The following is a 23030-nucleotide window of genomic DNA, read 5'->3' as shown; positions in this document are numbered from 1 at the left end:
CTCTCTGGCCAAGATAAGAAAAAATCTTACTGTATCTGCAAGCCTTAAGACTTGAGAGGACACTGCACTGGTGAGTGTGTGTGTGGGGGGGTGGTAACACGTAACATGAGTGGCCCAAATAGACACTACTATAATGCAGGCTAACTACACATAGAATGTGTCACATTGTGAAAATGTGACGGGAACTATTTTTGTCTCGTCAGACAACAACTCGCATTAGGCTTGTTATGTTTTAGTCTTCCAAAACACGTCTTATCGTATCGTCATGAATAAAGTCTTCGTCAACTAATTATTTTTGTTATCATCATCGTTGACGAAAGCAACATTGGTTCAAATGCGTTAGATGCACTGTTATTTTTATGTAATGTTTTGTGTTCTGATTTGTTTTGAATAATTCCTCGTGACAGGTGGATTTGCTTCTGCTTTTGACACAAATTTCAAAAGCAATATTTTACCCATACTGCACTTCGAATCAGCTCTAAAAATTATTGTTAAAGTTGTACTTTGACAATGACTTCTGTTGTCAAACATGCATTTTGATGTTTAATAATGAATAAATTAATTGATTATTATTTATAGAGTAAAGTTTTAACCTTTTTAAAGAACAACTTCATCACCCACGATGCTTTTAGACGAAACAGCAATGATTCCTAGAAAATGTGTCGCCCAACTGTTGATTTATTTTTGTGCTTATAATATCGAAATATAGAGGTGTAAGGGAAACATCTTATTTTAAACTAAAGGTTGTAATCTGGACTAGTTTGTATTGAAATGGGGGGATTTTACGGTGAGATTGGGCTGGAGACTGTCTTTCCCATCTGGCAGCTCTGGCCTGGACCTGCATGCGTGGGTTTCCTTTGTATTTCCTGACTAAAATGCTATTTACTTTTGCTCTCATTCTTATGCATACCCTATTGCACATTTGAGGAGAAAAATAATTAAATGAGTAGTGTTCTATAAAGTATTATCACATGAACTGAATACTGTTTGTCCCACATTTGCATCATGTTAAAGTAGCATCAATTTAGTTCTTTGTCAATCCAAATATCTCCCTGCTGTAGTCCATAACAGAGTGTTCATATGGAGACAGGTTTGCTGTTAAATCCATTTGATCACTAATAAAACTGTTATATTGATGGTAAGAAAACTGGCATTTGGGATTTCTAAAACTTTACTGTTAAAAAAAAATGAGAAAATTGTGAAATAACATGCACAGTAACTTCAGTAACTGTCAATTTTACCATAGGTACTTTAACATTTTTGGTAGTAAAAATTCAATATTGTGACATTTTATACTATAGATGATCTGTGGTAACATTATGACACACCTTTTCTGATTGTCCCCCCATCTCCAGTCTGGATTCAAATAGACACTTGGTAATCAAACATGCTAACTACTGAGCTACTACAGAGCAGGTGGAGGAAATGCTTTGCGTGAAGAAGGTTAGGAAGACACGAGTCCCTGAAAGTTTATAAGCATATACTGCCAGTTGAAGTTAAGCTGTGTTATGGGCTCGGTAATCATCTGACTGCAAGAGTGAACGGATGGGTTCAAACTCCAGTTGATGGGTGGGTGAGAAAGGGAGCACTGTGACGTCACCAACATCAGAGCGGTACACATGTCTACGTAGTTTTTACAATCATTTGATGTTAAACAACAATTACAGCAGTTAGTACATAAATACACACAATAAAATATAGTTCTTTTTACTGGAGTTTGTAACTAATTTCACAATAAACGACTAAATCATATGCGGGAATTTGCCGGTAAAATATTGTCTATAATAGTTGTAACGTAGTAAAACAAACAACAAAAAACGCTCATTATCAATGTATGGTTATAAATACACAGCAACACAGACAAACTCGGCATTATAGAAATGAAGATATTTATAGATATTTTAATATTCTGGAAAATTGTACTTTTTTTTTTAATCCAGCGTCTTGTTGTGGAGCACTCAAAGCCACAACAGATCATCACAGCACATTTAAATTTGTTCACGAAAGCGTAATGTTTGAATCCCAACGGCTACAATGCAATCGCAAAGATGCGTGTTTTGTCCAAAAGATGACGCTGTCGCCTCCACAATCAGGGGTTTCCTATGCTAATTTTTTTGGAGCTTTGAATTAATTTTCCGCACTAAATGAAGGCCTACAGAAATCAAACCCATGTAAGAACACTCCCAGAAACATAAAGTACAACTGTAAAATTTCGTCAAAATCAACCAAGCCGTTTCGGAGTCCATAGGGAACGAACACACAGACACCCACACAGATAAAGTTCAATTTATATATAAGTATAGATACCTCCGTTTTTTAAGTCCTGTGTGGGGAAAATCAGACATAAATGTTGGGACCAGTTTTTTAGCCTCTCAATCATTTGTGGCATAACGGCAAGTGCCTTTAAAAGTAAAGTGGAATATTCAAGTTTGCAACCACAATGTTGCTCTTCTTTAAACAAGCAATACCTTCTCCTCCCTGTCGTCTTTCTCCTAACTGTCTTGCTTTGTCTCCCCAAATCGTTCTTTTCCCCCTGTATTTCTCTCTGACTCCCTGGCCCTTTGTTGCTGCAAAAAGCTGAACTCTTTGCTGGCGATTTCCACGCTCCATCTGTGGAATCCGTCATGGCTCCCTTGGCCCTTCACAGTAGAGGGTTGTCACCTGCCCCATGGGGGAGCTGGATAGAGAAGGGGGTGCATAAAGAGGAATTGGGGGGGAGATGGGGGGTCCAGCCAGGGGCATTTTAGCCCTCCCCCTCTAAGAAAACTCCTTCCTTCGGAGGAAACTGTACAAAAACCTATGGGGGTGACGAGAGCATTGTGTTCTGTTGTTACTGATGTAAATATACCCATGGGGATTGTCTGTCTGGGCATCTGTGTTGTTTTTTAGTGTTAGTTGTTGTAAAATGTAATGTAGCATATCCATTGGGGAGGATTCTTCTATTTCTTGCCTTTGAGTGGAAACATTAATAGGCTTCCCAAAATGTCATGCACCATGAAAGATGCGCATGTACTCTACAATGTATTTAAACATGAAAATCTGATTATACAAATCGAGAGTCCATAATTAAGTTGTTACTGCAGATCATGCAGCACACAGGAACAGCAAAAAAGAATTGCTGTCCGAATGTTTTAGATTAGAAGATCATCACATTTGATGAGATATCAAAGATTACTTTGACGCTACAGTATCTTTAACCTGAACTAGCTTGTGATAAATCCTGTCTGGACATCTGAATTAAAATGCCACCCATGCTAGACACTTTTATGTAGTACATTTGTGCTGTCGTTTTTGCCAAACCACATTTGGTCGCAATACAATACAATACATTAAGCAGATGGGAGGTAATGTAAATAAAAATGAGAGGTGATGTGAATATGAGAGAAGTCACATTAAGATTAAGATTTACCAATAAATTGGATATTCTTACAATCACAGTCCATATTTGTTACTCAGAATAGACACACAATCTACAATAGTCAAATCACATGACCATATTTGCTCATAAACACAGCCTTCCCCCAAATTTAATTCCATCCAATCTTGCTTGTTAGCCTTCATTGGCCACTTTTTAGCGATGATCTCCTTACTTCTTTGTAGCGTGATCAAAAACAAACAGATACCCACACCTTTCTTCCTTTTTTTTTTTTTTAAAGATACCCACACCTTTCAAAACATACTGTACATGTTTTCTCAACATGAATAAGCTTCAGGGTGTAACTGAAGTCTATGGACTATGTGAAAGCTCCCGACAAAGAGAAACGTGAAAACTTGCTCAGATTCTAGGAACTATGCAAACTTGTCTGCAAGTGGTTTCAGAAAGCCTCAGTTGCCATCATTGCCTTGTTATCCTTAAGATATGATCACATCGATTTGGCGCTGTCAAACAGAATTGGCCAATCAAATTATCCTCTCGAACCACATATGCATGCCTGCCAGTATTCGTCTTAAAATGCTGCTCTCTCAGCCTGAGTAAACACTTGACCTCTCTTTGTATGTTTACCCCACCATATTCTAAAACAGAAGTGGGCTTGCCCTGGTTCATTCATTAAAATATGAAAAAAATATAAAGAGTATCATTATCTCAGTGGAGACGACTTGGCAAAGGAGCTGAGACGTATTAAACCTCAAAATGGGAGAAGCAGTTGGAGGGGTGGGTCGGTAGGGTCAGAGGAGAAAGGAAAACTGTTTAATTTAACCAAACTGAAGCCCCCAAGAGGCGCTGCGAATGGGACCCCAAGCTAAACAGCCTCTCAGCAGCCAAAAGGACCTTAAACGTCTCCTTCCATGTCATGCAAGGGAAAACCAGAAGGAGGGAGAGGATTTAGCTGGAACAGACTGTTGGAAAGACATCAGTGTTGCTGTTTTTTTTTTTTTTTTTTGGATTGGTGGAGAATGGGGGTCCACAAAGGTTTAAATATGTCCACCGAGACATGAGATAGTTCTTGTTCAACATATATGCATGCATGCGTGAGAGACGGAGAGAGAGAAAAAGAGCAAAATGGACGAGTCCATCTTGAATTCTAGTACTTAGGGGAATTGACTGGCCATATGTGGATTATTTACACCCCTTCTTTGCCTGGCCCAGGACCACTTCTGGGGCTTTAGTTAACAGTGAGGCGGTGACACTTTGTCCACCCTCTTTCTCTCCACCTTCCCCTCCCAAAATCACACAAAACAAAAGGCAGAGGAGACAAACGCAGCATTTATTTGGGCGGGACAACCATGCCGCTTCTATTCAAGCGCCGAGGGACTAAGTGACTAGCTGACTGCATTAAACAGTATATAGAAGTCAACGCAGGCAGATGCTGAATTAGATAATGGCTTTACTGACAGCTTATGGGCCCATCTGTGACTCTCTCCGCCTGGTTTAGAAAAAGATGTGGTGTGTTTCGGCGGGGGCTTGTTTTGGAGGGTGGCCTCTCTTGACTTGCTAAGAAGCACTCGTGACCTTCACAAGTGCACTGTTTTAAGATATAACAAATTGTTTGCGTTGGTAGACAAGTGTCATCAATCATATCCTTGTTGTGCAAAAAGATTGTGACGGGTTTAAAGGAGTCCGACTGTTGAGTTGTCATGGAAGTCGTAAAAAAACTGTGGTGCGGGTATGAGGAAATGGTTACCTGTCAAATTTAACTAAACATATTTCTAACCTTGTTTCCTGTGTGCCAAGAGCGAGTGACCTCATCCTGCCCTATGACCTTGCTGTTCACCGCCTTTTTAAATCTGTTTAACCACTCCGTTTATAGCGGGGAAGTGGCTGGTACCTCAAGAGCCAACAAGGTGAACTCTTTAAATATGTCAAATGTCATTCATAGTTATTTTATATAAGCAAGTTTTTGGTCTCTGTTTTCGAATAAGATAAAGCTGTACTTGGGCGTAAAATCCAGCGCAACTGGATTTTCGTACCAGCGCAAGATTTGCCGCACCTGTTTAGCATATCACTCTAGAAAAACTTGGCCATTCTTGTGTAACCAGGGTTTGAAGATAAATTAGGTAGATTGACAATTTGGTAGTAGAAAGTGAGTCTAAAGAATAACACATCTAATTTTCTACACAGGCGGTTTTATTTGATTTTTGTGAATTTTGATCAGGCACTGGTAAACAGATACTGACAGATCCAAAGCAAAATGCATGCAAAGATCACCGCACTCCTTTTCCACCCACCGGACAAGAAGTGAATGGACCACCTTTAAAAGGGATGACAGAGACCCTGTCATTGGTTGAAAAAGTTTCATACCCAGAGCAGCACAAACTGCGCTTTTTCGTATGCCCTTGCCTGCACTGTTATGTGACTGGGTTGGACCCCAAAGCAAAAAAAGTGCATCACATCATTCAAAAAAACACAAATCAAACTGTAAAATACAAAAGGATGCTACCAACAGGTAGTGGAAATAAACTAACTGAAACCGTGTGAGGCAAAGCAACAAAAGTACAACTGCAAAGCACCAAAATTCATAAAAAGACGTTTCAAAAGTACAAATAACGATTAAGCAAGAATAGTAAAGACAGAACATGCACAGCAAACAGGAGGAACAAAGGAATAAAAAACCACTGTCAATGTGCTAGAGCAGTGCTTCATAATTATTTTCTGTTACACCCCCACCAGGAAGACGTAAATGTTTCACCCCCAACTCTCTGCCACCACTGTAAACAGTATCATTCGTCTATAAAAATTATTATTATGATAAGTACACCACTGCCTAACATTGTGTCCTCTTTTCTATTAAAGAAAAAAAACTAACATAGATCAATTTATAATAAAGTACTGTATAACTTTATTAACATTGTTTTGTTTGGAACAGAAAAGACCTATAGTGCATCAATTTACCTGAATTTTAAAAAAAAGTCACATCCATACTGTAAAAATAGAGACTAAATTTTTTGACCATTCGATACTGGAAAATAAAATTCAATAAAATCAATACATAATAATAAATTCAAATTAATCAGCATCTAGGGTTGTTCCGATCATGTTTTTTTGCTCCCGATCCGATCCCGATCGTTTTAGTTTGAGTATCTGCCGATCCCGATATTTCCCGATCCGATTGCTTTTTTTTGCTCCTGATTCAATTCCAATCATTCCCGATAATTTTTCCCGATCATATACATTTTGGCAATGCATTAAGAAAAAAATGAATAAAACTCGGATGAATATATACATTCAACATACAGTACATAAGTACTGTATTTGTTTATTATGACAATAAATCCTCAAGATGGCATTTACATTATTAACATTCTTTCTGTGAGAGGGATCCACGGATAGAAAGACTTGTGACTTTGTATATTGTGACTAAATATTGCCATCTAGTGTATTTGTTGAGCTTTCAGTAAATGATACTGTGGCCATCCCAAATGCATGATGGGAAGTGGAACCATGACTGTGCAACGTGCTACCAATTGCTATATCTTCTCTGCATTGGGAAATAACATAAGGTGTTAAGACAATGATCAATTGCCACCTTGCTCCCCCATATTGCTTCCCATGATATTACTAATCATAGGGAGAAGGATTGCAAGACTTTAGCCAATTAATAAAAGGCTCCAAAGGCTGCCAAAGTTCTCTCTTCTCATTTTGCGCTGCCTTTTGTCTCTCTATATAGGTAAAACGACGTCATTACAGATGGAGCGCGACAATGAGTGAGAGGGTCGTGCAGCGCATACAATAATTGCGTTAAATGTTTTAACGTGACACATTTTTTAAAAAATTAATTGCCGCCGTTATCGGGATAAATTTGATAACCCTACCTTAAGCCTAAACTAAAGACTCTGGATGAGTGTAACATATCATGTCTGTGATGTTAAATACAATTAGAAAACGATTTAATTAAAAAAATTATATATATATATATATTTAAAAAAGGCATGGCCGATATTTTTTTGCCGATTCCGATACTTTGAAAATGACGTGATCGGACCCAATCGATCGGCATCCCGATCGATTGGCATCTCTATTAGCAACATTAAGTCATGAGGACAATATGCCAAACAATTTGACCAAAAAAACAAAAATGAAAAGAACAAAAACGACAGTGTCATTAGATAGAGGGAGAGTTTTTATTTTTGCTGCAGGCATTATCAGGTCATTTGCTATGTTGTGGGGGTTTTTTGCACTGAGCATGCTAAACAGTGCTTGCTGCTTTACTGATGTAACACTGACAAAGCGGGACGATTGTTGGCAATATTTGGCACGTTTTTCGATGAAAAACAATCAAGAAACTTATCAATGAGACTGGAGTCTAATGTCTTTAAGTGACATCTTAATTAATTTGGCTTCCCACTGTCCACTAGAAACATTTTTAGACACAGTAAACAGAGTAGTCTTTCCTCGTCTCCCACTGTATTAAAAGCAGTGTTGTTAATCTTACTTTTAAAAAGTAATTAATTACAGTTACAAAGTACTTCTCCCAAAGGGTAATTGCGTTAATAACTCAGCCACCTGAATGTGAGAGCAATTAGTTACTTGGCAAAGTAACTGGTGATAATTGTTTTTTTTTTTTCTCAAATTAAAAACAAATAAATAAATAAATAAATAAAAACAGGTCACACAATGTGAAGTTTAAAGGGTTTTTGCGAGAATTGACCCTAGCCCAATTCTTTACCCTAAACTTAACTAGACACAGGGGTATTGCGGATATTGCGATAACTAGATAGTAACCTTTGCTATGTGTGGAAGTCATTTAATGTTGTGAATCAACCGTTAAAGTTGTTAAAATTGCTCCCGTTATTAGTTCCCTTCTGTCTATTTTCGACATGTAAGTTTTAAAACTGTTTCATCATTCAAAATAGATTAGGTTAAGGTTTGCCGATTTAGGAGCATTCTAGATAAAAAGTTACTTAGGTTTTCTAGGAAGGTTCTCTACAACAAAGCCTTCCTGAGAGGTCTACTGCTTTAAGATGGCGGCTGTTTACTAACGCATCTAGTTATTTATTATACTACTATTGCTAATGCCGCCTTGTCGTTCATTTGCATCTAGTTCTGTACATATGTGATATCTACCGAAGCATGTCGGCGTAGTTTGTAGCTACAGTCAGGTATTATTGGAGCCACCTAGCATAGTAGCATCGCATTTCCAACGGCGTCACACTCCCTTGCCTCCTCCCCACTCCTGCTCTGCTCTCTCGTCTCCGTGAGTCCAGCTTTTTCAGACTTTTCTCGCATCAGTCAACCAACACCGTAACGCATAGTAACGCACGCCATTTCTCATCTTGGCAACAGCGTGACATGCTTGAATCCACCAAATTACAGGAATAATAGATTTTGTTTCTATAGTCTAACTCACTGTTCGTCTTTGTTTTTGTTTTTGTTTTTTTCTTTACCTAAGTTGATCAAAAAGGTGCTGTGATATGGGAGTATGTTAGCGTTCCCCCTTTTTTACCATTAAGTACAGTATGTTGTGTTTGGCTTCAATAGTTGCCCTTTAACTTTGTATCAACAGTGATTTGTAACAGATTTTTTGAGTTGGGGTTGTTTACACTGTTCACTAACATATAAAAAGTGACAAACCCTGCACTGTTGTTTTCTTGAATCTGATTGAAACCTTGCCTGGTACCTGATACTGCAGTTTTACGCCGCATCAACCCTCCTCGGATTTCTTTGCGCACGGTGAACCTCAGGTGAAATAGGTGTTTGGTTGTTTTGGGTATTATATGATTTTAATTACAGTATGTACAGCTTTTTTGGTTTAGTTTTGTTGTTGTTGTTGTTTTTAAACTGCTATATCAATAAAATAAAGGCAAATGGAGTTCATTTTTCGCTTGGAGTGTTCTCTAAAATATTATATAATGAGAACCATCAGTGCTTGTTAGAGCACAAAACCTGCTCTTAAATCAGTGCTTCTCAATTATTTTCTGTTACGCCCCCCCAAGCAAGACGTAAATGTTTAGCGCCCCCCCCAAACTCTCTGCCGCCACTGTAAATAGTATCATTTGTCCATAAAATTACTATTATAAATACGCATCTGCCTAACATTGTGTCCTTTTTTTCTAATAAAGAAAAAAAGTAACATAGATCAACTTATAATAAAGTATAACCTTATTAACATTGTTTTGTTTGTAACAGAGAAGACTTGACGCGCATCAATTAGCCTGAATTTTAAAAAAAAAAGTCACATCCAAACTGTAAAAAATACACTCAAGGTACATTTTTGACCATTTGATACAGAAAAATAAAATGTAATAAAATCAGTAAATAATAAAAAATTAAAATTGATTAGAAACATTCACTCATGAGGACAATATGCCAAAAAATTTGACCGAAAAAACAAAACTGTATAAAAGAAAAAAAGAGTGTCCTTGGACAGAAGGACAGTTTTTATTTTTGCTGCTCACAGTATTTACCTTCTTTGAAATGGTGTGGAGTTATTTTGTAATGAGCATGCTAACAATGCTCACCGGTTTACTGATATAACACTGACAAAGCAGGACGATTGTTGGCAATATTCGGCACGTTCTAAAAGGCAAACGGCACGAAAAAAGCGCATTCTCGGCGGCCGATGTAGAACCGTAGGTGAGGGCGGTCGTCGTGACAATCCCAAGCCGAAAATGGCACTTCTTGGGCGGCGACGTGAGAACCGAACAAGACAGTGGGTCGCTGCGTGAGTGAGTCCGGTCGGAAAACGGCTTTCGAAAACAGCAGCGGGACACTGCTCTTCATACCTGTTTTCTGTGTGTGCTTAGTGCTCTTCCTTAGTTCAAAAATACTGCGTGCACTCTGAACATGAGAGCGCCACTGCCACCCACTGAGTGGATGTGCAAGTACACTTTATTCCAGTACGGCAAAAAAAAAAAAAAAAAGCATGTTCCTCGAGGTCACATGCGCCCCCCCGGCATCGCTCTGCGCCCCCCCGGGGGGGCACGCCCCACTATTTGAGAAGTACTGTCTTAAATAAATGGTTAGCACCGTTTTTAAACCTGTTATCAACACAGGATGCAATCTGTTACTGAGTAAGTGAAAATGCAATTTAGTGGCCACTATTTCACTATTTAATTTAAAGATGATCACATCTAGCCCATTTGGCACATTTTACTTTCTTGGAATGGTAATTAAGATTAGAAAAAAAAATCTTCTAAATCTGGATACCATTGTATTTCGACTACATACTAATCACAAAGCAGTGGCTTGCAATATAGGCAAGGAAATTCCTCAAAATCTCTCTGCAGTGTACATTTATTCAATGATTTTGACAAACATCTTGACTGACAAGCTTTTTTTAAACGACAGAGAAAGAGAGAGAGAGAGAGAGAGAGAGAGAGAGAGAGAGAGAGAGAGAGAGAGAGAGAGAGAGAGAGAGAGAGAGTTGAAGATTGTCGCTTTTTTTTTTTTTTTTTTAATAATTATCAATCAGATGAGGACAGATGCTTGTCTACACCAACAACAAAGATGCTACATTGACTGCCAATCAGTGACTGGCTTCTACCATCTTTAACTCTTGGCCTCAACCAACCCAAACACTTACGATCATGCTAAAACATACCAATTAGAGAAAAGTTGAATAAGGATTTTTACAGACAGACATGCTCAAATTTCACTATAGTTTCAGACTACCACGTCACACTAAAATGCATTTTATAAAACAAGCTACAGTATATCATCCATAGCTGTGGTGCCTTTGGTTGAAGCTTGTAGAAGATAAAGAGAGGCCTTATTCTAAAGCTAGCCATTCTACTTGACCTTCACCAGGCCCTTTCACTCTTTCACTCCCTTCAACAAGTCTTTGGTGCCACTCAGTAGCAACTCAATGTGGCTAGTCCATCATGATGAAGGCTGGGGCACTAGAGTTGGTCTTAAAGACGGGAATACCCCAAAATACTCCCTCCCAGAACCATCTACTTGCACACACACCACCCTCCCAAAAAGCGCAGTCTGACTTCAAAGTCGGTGTGCATTCATTATTTGCTCTTTGAATTGATATCACTGAGTAACAATAAAAGTGTGAAAGGAGAAAGAGGCTTTAATGAAGTATAGAGGAGCTATTCATTTGTGGATAACTATGTGTCCATGCTTGGATAGTCATCATGCATGAGCTTATTAAAAAAAAAAAAAACTCTCTAAAGAGAGCAAGAGGACTGCGGGATGAGGAGATTGGTCTTTAAAGCCCCCGGGGTAGAGGAGAGTGATTTGATGCTCGCCACTTGGCCCTGGTGCCCCCCTCCTTTGCCCTCATGCCCAGAGACTCATGAGTGACACAGTCATTCTTTTAATGGACAGACAGAACCCTCTTCAACAGACACTTGGCTCATGCCACTAATAGCCAATAGCTATTATAAGACTCTCAGAAACCTTATTGGTCCAGTCTTTGTCACGTCATGACAAGACAGAAACAGCATGAGGAGAACATGCCCTGTTCAGTGTTTGGATTAAGCCATGTTTTGTATCTGTTATAACACAAATACAATCATGTAAAAGTCTCATTTGAAGATATTTATACTTGTTAGAATATGTGAAGGTTAATCAATCCCTACATAACCAGAGCCTTAAAGCGCTTCGGTGCCACACAGTAAGCCGTCTGTGCTCCAGAACACCTCTTTCCAAATCACCTCTCCCCTGGAACCAGTCCACTTTATGCCAACCTATTACACTTGCAGCACAGCAAACTTCAACCCAAGTCATTTTTAACACAACCACATTATTTGCACAAACAAAGTCCTGCTCGGTTTGTGTGACAAAGGCAGCTAAATCTTAATGGCTCTTTCATGTATTGTCTGCTCATGGTTCCCTTTTGTCCCCTAGCCACTGGCCCAGACCCTGCTTACAATGAGCTCAAGAGAATGGAGGCAGATTGAAGGAATGCGCCTCAATAAACCTAATTATGACATGATGACTGCGCTCACCATGGTAAGGGTTTTTTCAAAGATCACGGGCTTATTCAATTAGCCCTTTCCAGGATCCTCTTTCGTCAAATAAAGTTATCCCTTTGACTGTTTGCATAGCAAAAAGGAATGTGTGTGCATGTGTATATGTGTGTGTGTGCGCACGACTAAATGGAAATGTAGCAGCCCTTCAACAACGCTCCTCTGTATTATCTGGCTAATTTAACCTAACGAAGAAAAGACTCTAAAACACACTGCGAAAACTTGAAGCGGTTGTGAGGAGGAGATTGGCCCACTGTGACTACTTTGTCTCCAGGGTCAATAACGATGACGCTTGTATGCTTGAAGCCGGAGGGCCAACCTGACTGCCAAATGCATTTATATATGACATAATCTTAGGTGATTGCTAAAATGGCATTTCTTTGGAAAGTATCTTATGGTGACTATCACATGATCTATACTTCTGGCTGGGGGCCAAGTACATTAGTGTTTCAATGGCAGGCAACAAGTGGAAACAGAGATTACTGCCCAACAACTAAAATCTATTCGCCCATGAATTTGGCATTATTACTACTTTTATGACTACCATTTTTAACATTTCCTAGTGTATTGGTTGTTCTCTCTCATATACAATGTCTGTTAGTCCTAAACATGTTATATTTTCTGTGCTTCTAATTTATTATATTTGGATTACTTTTATGATTCCATGTCCAATACAGATATATCTATTGGCCAGTTTCACCACATAAAATATAACTGTTTTTAAATAGTTACGGAACAACGTTAGATGTTTGTTATTGTATTTATTTAAAAGGAAAGGGTTCCTTATCTTAATAAGTGTCTACATGGAAAACACAATTAAAAAGTTTTATAGATGTGGACTGACTTTGCAGGTGACACAAGGCTGAGACTAGAAGAGAAAGAATAGAAAACAAGAGGGAGAGGGGAGGAGTTCCTCTACAGATGAAAGTAGGATGAAATAAAAGAGTCGATTTAATCTGCTTGAAGAGATTTGAGGAGCAGGCGCGAGGAAGGGAGGGGGTCAGCGGGGATCGGTGGCCGGCCCCAATTGTCAAGCTCTACGCTCCGGGGCCAGAGCTGGGCTCTCCGGGGAGAGAACATTGGTCGCTATTCACCAAACACACTCTTTAATACACTCCCTCCGTCATTAAATGTGTCATAGCACAATATCGACATCGTTTAGAGGACATTATTAATGTTCGGGGGAGGAAAGGCCGACATCCACCAAAAGAATCAATAATAGATCATAAGTTTTAAAGTGAAGACGTCTTGGTTATTAGCGCACCCTCCCAAACAGGCGCTTTGTTTGGTTGACCATTTAGCGTCTGGCTATGTGACAAATAGCAATTGATCCCTGGGGTCTGGTGTTTTTTCTTAAACAAATCCCTAACCACTTTGCAATTTCGGCAACATTAAAAAATAAGTAACGCGACAAAAATACATAGGCAGCAACCCCTATATAAAATTTGCGTCGTAGTTACAAAGTTCCAGCTAAAAACTGAACTTAAAAACTTAAAATACTTCCGACTTAAATAAATCAAATAAATTAGATAGGATGTAAAAAAATAAATAAATAAATAAATAAAAGCGCGCATGTGGGGCGGCCGACGCGCTTCTCGTGGCTGTATACGTACGTGAGTGGATTTCTGAGACTCCTATTGTAGTGACTGACTGGCAGCCGGCCTGTATGGAAGAACCTAAAAAGGAAACATTTTGTAGGGAAAGTGGCTATTTCTCTTGGTGAACGGCTCCTAAAAACAGGGCCTGAGCGCTCCCTGAATAATTCATCCTTCATTGCGGCCTCATAATATGTTTTGTCGGGCTCCGCCGTGCGCGGAGGAGCTGTCCTCTCCCCTTTTGGAATTCTAAATAGGGTTTCCCCTTTTTCGTCTTTAGCTGCACCCAAATGTGTTTCCAAGCTGGCTCTTTTGTCCGCGCACAGCCCAAGCGTGAGGCCCGAATAGACTCCCGCGCCTTTGTCTACCAAGTTCATCCCCGTTGTGTGCGCTAACCCGTCTTTGTGCGCTGATGGAAACCGTTGAACAAATGTTTGATCAACTCATCTGGGGGACAATTGTGTCTCCTCAGACTGGGGCGCTTTATCTCTCATCTTCCACTTCACTCAACCTTGCGGGATATGTTGACATTTCGATGTTGATACTTGACAAAGTGGAAAAAGAAGCAATGGAAACTAAGGAATACATTGAAAGTGCCCTTGGGGACAATAGAAAAACTATTAGTTTCTCACATATAAGCAATGAAAACGCCAATGGCAAACACTTACAAAACAACGAGGTTTATAAATGCTGACTGACAATCAGCATCAAACCCAACAAAAATATCAAAAAAAACAAAAAACAAAAAAAGTATTTGCGCATGAGTTTCACTACATCTCACTTCAAAAATAAGTAGGCCGTATTGTATTTTTGGGAACAAAAGCGTCCTTTGAACGAATTAAGAAAAAAGTCACAATAGACACACATTCTTTCATAATTCGCATCAAGTCACGAAGACGTCACGAGCATCCTGCAAAACAAATTTGCTTCACAAAAATAAGAAACTAGAAGTTCGAGATAGTACATATATGCAACGTGGATAAAAGAAAACGCTGCACAAACACACACGCTCTCCCCCTTAGTGCACTAAAACATCACCTGCTGTTTGATTTACTGTCTGGCCTCATGGGAAAAGCATTAGGCGTAGAGACACGGTTAATCGAGAATTCAAAATACAACGCTCTGCCCTTAACCTGCATGCAAAAACGTAGCAATTCAGAGAAAGAGCAGATATGTGTATTGCTGTTTTTAAAAGAGAACTCAAAGAATACTGTACTTTGTGGCGCAACACGTGAGTGGGGGGAAAACAAAAAAGTTGACTTACATCTGTCCCCCAAGATGCCTTCAATGCTGTGCTTGGCCCTACGGTCACTTTCCTCCAACTCGCTCTTCTCCAGGTCATCCTCATCCTCCTCTTCATCGTTTTTACCCCCAAACTTGCTGCGCATCACCCGACTGATTGAGCTCACTGCAAAATTGGACACATGGCATAGCAGTTAAATGCATTCATGTATATATGGACACATACACATAAATAAATAATAAATGAAATATGTTCATATCAATGCTTAATTCCTGCCCCTTTTACCTGAAGGGACATTGTCGCGGTCACATATTCCATCCTTCAGTAATTTATCCCGAATCTCCCAGCTAAACATACCCGGGTTTTCCCGCTTGCATTCTTCTATTCTTTTCTCCACGTCCGGTGTCGTCATCTGCTTTAAATGACAGAAAAGTTTCAGAATCAACTGGTTAATCCCTCAACGTTTGGTGCTGCTTTCCACTTTCCTACCTTTGGTTTGCTGCCTCCAATCGCGCCGGGTCTGATGGAGCCAGTCTCCTGGTACCTGCACAGGATTTTGGACACGCAGCCGTGGGAGACCCGCAGCTGCCGGGAGATGACGCACGGTCTGATGCCGTGATGGGCCATCTCCACGATCTTGTGTCGGATGTGGTTAGGCAAAGGCCTGCCGTTTATGAAAACTCCACCGAGCTGGTTTACGCGGCCTTGGCCCAGTGGAGTTGAAACTACACAGTGAAATAAAATAAGACATAATGCATAATGTAAAACAACAGTGCAACTGACTCAAACAGCACATTTTGGTATTAATTTGTTAGAGAATTATGACTTAATCTGAAATGAAAGGCGTGAACGAAAAGTGTGTTCACACTATAGCAAATAACAAGTCTAGTATATTTTATGAAGCATCTCGTGACAACTTGTGAAGTACCTTCGAGAGGGAAGCCACTGCGAGGGTAATTCTGAGCCAGCGTGGGTCGCATCATCCTGGGAATAGACCCAGCCAGCGCGGTCATACCTCCTCCAACCCAATGACAGATGGACCCCTCCAAGCGCGGGGAGGCTGATGAAATAGAAGCAATTCCGGGCTACCTTCGATGGCTTTGTAGGAGTCGGATTTTCTACGTGGATTGTGTTGATGCAAGCGCTGGAGTCCAAGGACCGTCAACTTTCTCCGCGCATGGACGACCACAAAATAGACCCAGAAAAGAACGTTAGTTGTCGAATACTTCCACGTTATCCTCTCAGCACGGGAATGTGCGTCAGAAATCAAAATGTTGTTGTTATTTGTTGATATCGGTCAAAGTGAGAAGACACAGTCAAAAGTAGTTGAGCTCAACACAGCAAGTCAGCGCTCTCTCCTCTGATTGGTCCAGGGTATAGACCCGCACACCAAAGCTGTACACTGATTGGTTGAGCCGGAAAACTTTTCTCCTATCACAGACGTCATTAAAATTTCTCAGAAATGAACGCATTTTGAGTACTCGATTTTTGAAGCAAACGCTCATGACAAACGTCGGAAAACTTCTAAAACGCAAAGTGCGTATGGGAAGAAAATATGACAAAACACTTGTTAGCCAAAGAAAATTTTTGTTATTTTTCTTGCTCATATTATTTATTTTTGGGGAAAGAGCATTTTAAATTGGCTAGTACAACGACTTTTCATCCTAGTAGACTTAAGAGCTATATTTAAAAAAAAAAAAAAAAAAAAACAGTGAATTAGGGAGAAGTAATGGTAAAATAAAAATGATAATTATTATTATTATTGTTATTATTATGCCTGACGAATGATTAAAAATATGAGCTGTAAAATAAATGACAAATAATAGCATAAGAAAAAAGAAACACTAAATATGCATATAAGCATCGTGGTTCACAAATAGTAACTTTCCCTGCATCTGGAACAGCAGCTGGACAAATGTCTTGAAACGTTTTGCACTATACAACCAACTGTCAATAACATTTTAAATGAACCATGAAGCAAAAAAAAAGAAATTTCACACCACATCTCTGTGATTGCCTTTATATATGCGTCATATTAGCCATTTAACGCTTGCTACTCAACACTGACTCTAATTTGTTCCCACCCCACGCCCTTGTCTTTGACACAAATGGTGCTAAAGTGTGCGCAACTCGAGGAATTTATTGTGTTTTTCAGTGTGAGCTCCAAGCAGCCGAGAAGAGGCTGAAAGGGGGACGCGCGCCTCAGCAGGATACGACGCCAGGGAGGTTGTAAAGACAGTCTGTGCAAGTGTCTATAGACGCATATATGCATCCCATAATATCAAATAATCATCACAGTTGCATCTTTAAAGTCGACGAAGACAATGGGCTAAAATGTTTTAAGGGTGAACATTTAGACCTCAATAATCACTTGCAGAAAAATAAAATATTGTATCGTTTCAGTTCTAAGAATGTCACGCTCATCCTTTGAATTGTGTATTGCCTATAATTTATCCAGACTGGTCTTAATATGAATAAATTTGATTTAAATTAATTAAATTCGTCTCCGTGATTCGCGACACATGGTCAGTCTGTTACCACCACTACATTGGACTACATAACAACAAATTGACACATTGTAACCTATGTGGAAAATAAAGTTCACTTGTAGTTGGAGACATCACGTGAGAAGATTAAATAGTTTGGGGGTAAAAATTGCTCCAAACACCTGATCTGCCCTTTTATGTCGTCTCTCAGCTTGCATCAATAAGTGGGCTCATTTACTTTAATTTACACAAAGACGGGTTCCCACTGACTCCAGGGATTCATTCAGCTTCTTGAAAATGTTGTCTTTTCTGTCAAAAAGCCAAGGGGTGAGCGTAGAGTTTAAAATAATCAGCACTAACAGGGGTCTTTCACCTGCTGTGGGGTGTCCTTATACCTTCAGGCATAAGATAAGGAATGCAAGTTCGAGTAAATGAAAGCTTCAAAGAGGGAGAGGAAATGGAAGTTTGCTTTTGATTGCCTCATGGGTTCCTATTTGCGATCAACGAGATAGCACTCGAAAAATCTTACTTACCACAGGTTTGTATATTCCATTCGAAAGGGCACTTGAATAAGCAAAATCGAGTATTGTGTTTCTTCCTGATTATCAATTTAACTATCCACGAAAATAAAGGTGCAAGAGACCCCCAATTCGTGACGCTGACAAACGTGACGATTTGGGAGGGAGTCGGTGGTCCTATTGAAATTGGATATTAAGAGTGAAGAAAACAGAGAGGGCAAATGGGAACCATGCGGCATGATGTATACTTCGGACCGCTCTTTTAAAGCGACATGGAATCTCCGTGTCCAATCCATTAGTAGGGGGGGGAGAAATTCAAAGTCAGAACTTGGGTTTGATGAGAAATAGATGAGTTGCATCACATGCCCTGAATGGAGGCCAATTACAAGCACATTATTGTCCAATTAATTTATATAGTCATACAATGACATGTGTATATATTATTGTCTGCATTTCAAAATCGATTTGAATACCCCTTTATATATACAACCTGAACTTTGAAAATGTACAACATCAAAAAATAATTCAACAATATTTTCAATCATATTTAAAAACAAAAGTAAAATGACAACAATGAGTAAAAATACTGTACGGAATTTCTGTACTGTTTCATATATTACTAACACATCCTTAAAAGATGAACAGACACTTGTTAGCTATTCTGCTTGAGGTTACTTAATTGTGCATTTGTAATGTACTTAAATGTTCATATACGTACTTGTTCAAACTTCAAACGTCTGATAACTTCTTCATTATGTTAATGAGATTGACACAATCATATTAGCGACCAGTGTGTGTGTTCTTTTTCAATCACTCGTTTTCCATTTTTTTATTATAATATATTTTTTTTAACATACCTGGCATTTAGTCATGGCCGAATGCCAAGACACCCTTGCATTTTACAGAAATCAGTGGCGTGAAGAGAACTAGCTACAGCTCGGCTAACAACGTGAACATGAGACATGTTTATTTTTTTATGGTGAAAGTGCATGTGAAAGAATGGGAGGAGAGCGTTCATCCTTGGTGCTTTAAATTTATGAGACTTGCATAATTTAACTTTCTTTATTTCTTCGGTACTTTAGCTGTTTATCATCAATATTGGATAAATGAATGATCAAAGTTCAAAAAATCTTGGAGGCAGCATTTTCTGAGTGACTTCCATGACACAGCCGCACAATTCGTCAGATATGTTGGCCACTATAAAATAATGTTTCTTGTTTCAGTACAATTTTTTTAGCCGGCATTATAATATTATACAGTAGGGGGCGTATTTGATGCACAGCAGGAATCTTGGTCCGTCAAAATGGCTGTTCCTTTATTACAAGCACACGTAGGGGAGGCTAAGAGTGATAAATAATAATGATAAAAATAAAAACATGAGAAATAACGCACACAAGATTGTACATAAAATTACATAAAAAGAACCACAATCAACACTGTTGTCTAAATTTATTTTTGCTTTATTATTGAAATGTATTTATGTTTGCAAAACAGAACATAAAGAACATTTCACTGTGCAAAAAATGTGGTATTCAACTTGAACAGCAACCACATACTCTCTTAAAAGCCAACAATACGTTAGGTCCTTGAAAATAAATACAATATGTTCACATTTGAAAATGTACCCCATAACTTGTTGAAAAAAGGGGGAAGGTGCTTCACGAGGAAGAGTTGGGAGAAGGTTAAGCAGTAGGACAATTGAAATCAATGTGAAGTTGCAGAGTTTGAGAATTTACACTTTTAATGTCATCTGTGTTTCATGGGAATTTCATAGGTTTAGGGCTTGTAAAACACTTTGTGTCCAAATGATAATATTGAAATTCAATCAGCAAACAGTGCTGACAGTGGGTTCAAACAGGGAAACACACACACGTGCTTATGTATTCCATCTGCCAAGTGCAATGAAGTAGAACAGATATTGAGTGCCTGACAACATAAACCTGATTGTATTAGCAATTTCAAATACAGATTTCTAGAGAACCCATGAAAGATTTCCAGAAAATATTAATCTGTGCAAGCTTCTCAGTAATGTTTTGACTACTGAACTTTTAAAAAGTGTGAAACTAAGTTGACTAAGAACAAAAAATAAATAGGGTGCGAAGCCACACAATGTTGCAAACTGTTATGTAGAAATGCTGCAATATAAATACTACTAACAGCCCGTGTCATGGGAGTACACAACTTGTTGATGATTGCAGTAAAGGTTGCTCCTTTTAGCAACAAGGTGAGGCACAAGGGTCAGAGACGCACATCCCTGTCATTAGAAAAAGCAAAATCACAAAATACTGTATGGTCTTCATCTTTCAATAGTCTACCGTGCACAATGCACATACTGTACTGTATTGACAGAGCGATGAATCAAAAACTATCGCTTAGCGTATCCCGTTAAATAAAGGGGAAGATAACACCTAGTATAAATGCCATCAGCTGCTGATAGGAAAAATGATTTTTTTTTTTTTTTTTAATTACACACCTTATGGGCACAGCCATTTAGTGATACTGTGTGGGTACAAAACAAGATAAAATTGAGCAAAGTGCTTGTAATCATGGGTATTAATGACGTAATGAGGTATGGCAAGCAATTTGGGATACTTTCACTATATTTGATTGGTCATCATGTAGAGTGGTCTCTTCCTGGAAATACAGGATTTTATTTAAGCTTTTATCCTCTATTACACATCAGCAACTCTGTGTTTTTAAATGTATTAAACAAGGTGTTGTCTTTCCCTTTAAACGTCAGCAACCAGGAAATCCCGAATGTGCTCTTTTCATTGAAGAAAAAAAAATGTTGAAACAGTGCCACCCTGCAGGGACCATCACTAAGTGAAAAGTGTGCATAAAGAAAAGTGCGCATAACATCCAACCATTATCTCACTTGTTTGCAGTTGTCAGTTATCATACAGTATGGAGCACGAAAATCGCGATTATGTAACAAGTTAGGGATGTTGGACTGGAAAGAAGCGCTTCAAATCAATTTCAGCCATCAGTAGTGCTCCGAATTCATCAAGTCACTCAGCCATATCATCGTTTGGATGAAAAGACGATTTCGAATCAGGGTGGCCTGTATTGTTCTAATAACACAAAGGCCTTTGGGTGTTTCCTATACCGATAGAAGGCCATTTAGGGTGATTTTGAACCCAACAAAAGGTAAAAGGGGAAGGGACAATTGCCAGTACATCAAAACACATCCACTCAAACTCGCTTGAAGAGTACAAACAAGCTCAGGCGTTCCTCCGAGAGTTACCGGTGGTAGATGAGCGGCCCGTCTCGTGGTCCGGTCTGTATTTAAGCCAGCAGATGAGCCACGTGACCACCACCGAGAACATGGCCAAAATGCTGGCCACCGACAAGCAAATAGGTCCCCACGGGGAGGGAGGCATGCCGTGACTGTGCACAAAGATCAGGCCCATGAAGAGCAACACCAGCATGGAGAGGAAGGAGAAGATCACACACACGCAGCCGGTGGTTAAAGCCACTCTTTTGCAGCTCTGACAGCTGTCATAGCGGACCGAGTCTTGGGAGATGGTGGTGGCCGTGGACACGGTGGTGGACGGGGTCGCTTGGCTTTGACTGCCGCTGGACGCCCCCGATGCCTCCTCCCGGCGGAGAGCCACGAGAGCCGGATGAAGCGGGGGAGGGTACGGCGGCAAAGCATCCTGGGGCAGGGGGTCGGAGTCGATATAGAGCGGGAAATCCTCCGTCACCTTGGTGTTGTTGGGCAGGTTCTGTATCCGGTAGTCCGGCACCGGCGTCCGATGGCGACACACGGGGCAGCTGATGCGCCATGGCCGCTCCTCCCGGAGATGGAGAGTGTTGAGGCACTCCTCGCAGAACGTGTGCAGGCACTCCAAAATCTTCGGCGCCCGTCGGTCAAGGTCGAAATAATTGTAGCAGATTTTGCATTCGTACTCCTCGTAGGGGAACGCGGACGGAGGTAGCAGGGGGGGTTCCGCTCCGTTTGATGCTACATCTACCTCTGCCATGTCATCTTTCGCCATTCACATTCTCTGTTGAACACAAAGGGAGCTGGCGGACAGATGCTGACGTCTATCCTCCTCTCCCCCTCCTCTCCGCTGTGCTCAGGGAAACGCCATCATCCCCGCAGACTGTACCGTGTCTGCTTTATCCTTTATGCAGAGCTTGTAGGGCGTCGGCTGATCCGACCTAAATGCTCGGGGTGCCGCTTAAATATTCAAATGCCCTAATTTCGTCCTCACAGCGTGTGGGAACGGATGATGTAATGCTGCACTGTGTGACTGACTACACAGCTCATCCACCCACCAAGACGGGGGCGACTGTGTGTCACCGTAATAGTCCAGTAAAAGACAGTGTGATGTTGACCAATGGTGACTGTGCACGAACAGGCTGCCATGGGGCAATGGGTTTACGCCTTCAACTTTCTATCAACACTAAAAACCTGCAGACTACAAAGATATATACACTGCCCAAACATATATTAGAGGACCACTTTGAAAACACATCAGAACTAAACAAGGGGGGGGGGGGGGTGATCTTGAATACATTTCCTTTCCTTATGAGTAGGTGATGTAGTAAGAAATTGATGCCACATAATCTGATGTAAGTGAAAATGATCATCCTATAGAGGGGGGAAATCAAAGACACCCCAAAAATGAAAGTGAAAAAATGTTGCAGGATACTGGTCCATTTTAGCAAAATCTCATTGTAACAAAACTCAAAATGATTCTCAGTATAGTCTGTGTGGCCCCAAAGTGCTTTTACAAATACCTGACAATGCTGCGGCATGCTTCTAATAAGATTACGGATGATGTCTTGGGGGAGCGCCACCCCGTCCAGGGCATCACTGAGCTCC

At 40.0% G+C, this 23030-nt stretch overlaps 2 protein-coding genes across 6 annotated transcripts in view; both read right to left on the bottom strand.

Moving 5' to 3' along the window:
* pax3b (paired box 3b) overlaps positions 1-16478 on the bottom strand; it is a 36679-nt gene extending 20201 nt beyond the window's left edge. For 2 of the 5 annotated variants that reach the window (XM_057838149.1, XM_057838147.1), the window contains exons 1-4: positions 16124-16478; positions 15685-15920; positions 15481-15610; positions 15217-15360 (exon numbers count right to left, since the gene is read on the bottom strand). In XM_057838149.1, the coding sequence (XP_057694132.1) occupies positions 15217-15360; positions 15481-15610; positions 15685-15920; positions 16124-16208 (595 nt within the window). In that variant the 5' untranslated portion in view covers positions 16209-16478. The remainder of the gene's footprint in view (positions 1-15216; positions 15361-15480; positions 15611-15684; positions 15921-16123) is intronic. The other 3 variants (XM_057838152.1, XM_057838150.1, XM_057838148.1) reach the window with 2 other exon arrangements.
* A 3160-nt stretch (positions 16479-19638) lies between these two features.
* LOC130917070 (E3 ubiquitin-protein ligase RNF152) lies at positions 19639-22434 on the bottom strand. The gene has a single exon (XM_057838154.1). The coding sequence runs from the start codon at positions 22195-22197 to the stop codon at positions 21421-21423; it is 777 nt and encodes a 258-aa protein (XP_057694137.1). The 5' UTR covers positions 22198-22434; the 3' UTR covers positions 19639-21420.
* Between the last annotated feature and the right edge of the window lie 596 nt (positions 22435-23030).

The sequence above is a fragment of the Corythoichthys intestinalis genome, chromosome 6, assembly GCF_030265065.1.
Source record: "Corythoichthys intestinalis isolate RoL2023-P3 chromosome 6, ASM3026506v1, whole genome shotgun sequence".
NCBI lineage: Eukaryota > Metazoa > Chordata > Actinopteri > Syngnathiformes > Syngnathidae > Corythoichthys > Corythoichthys intestinalis.
This window is presented reverse-complemented; position numbering and strand designations above follow the sequence as displayed.

Bases quoted from the DNA above. Each gene is read 5' to 3' on its own strand.
- LOC130917070 (XM_057838154.1), bottom strand. From the start codon at position 22,197: ATGGCGAAAGATGACATGGCAGAGGTAGATGTAGCATCAAACGGAGCG.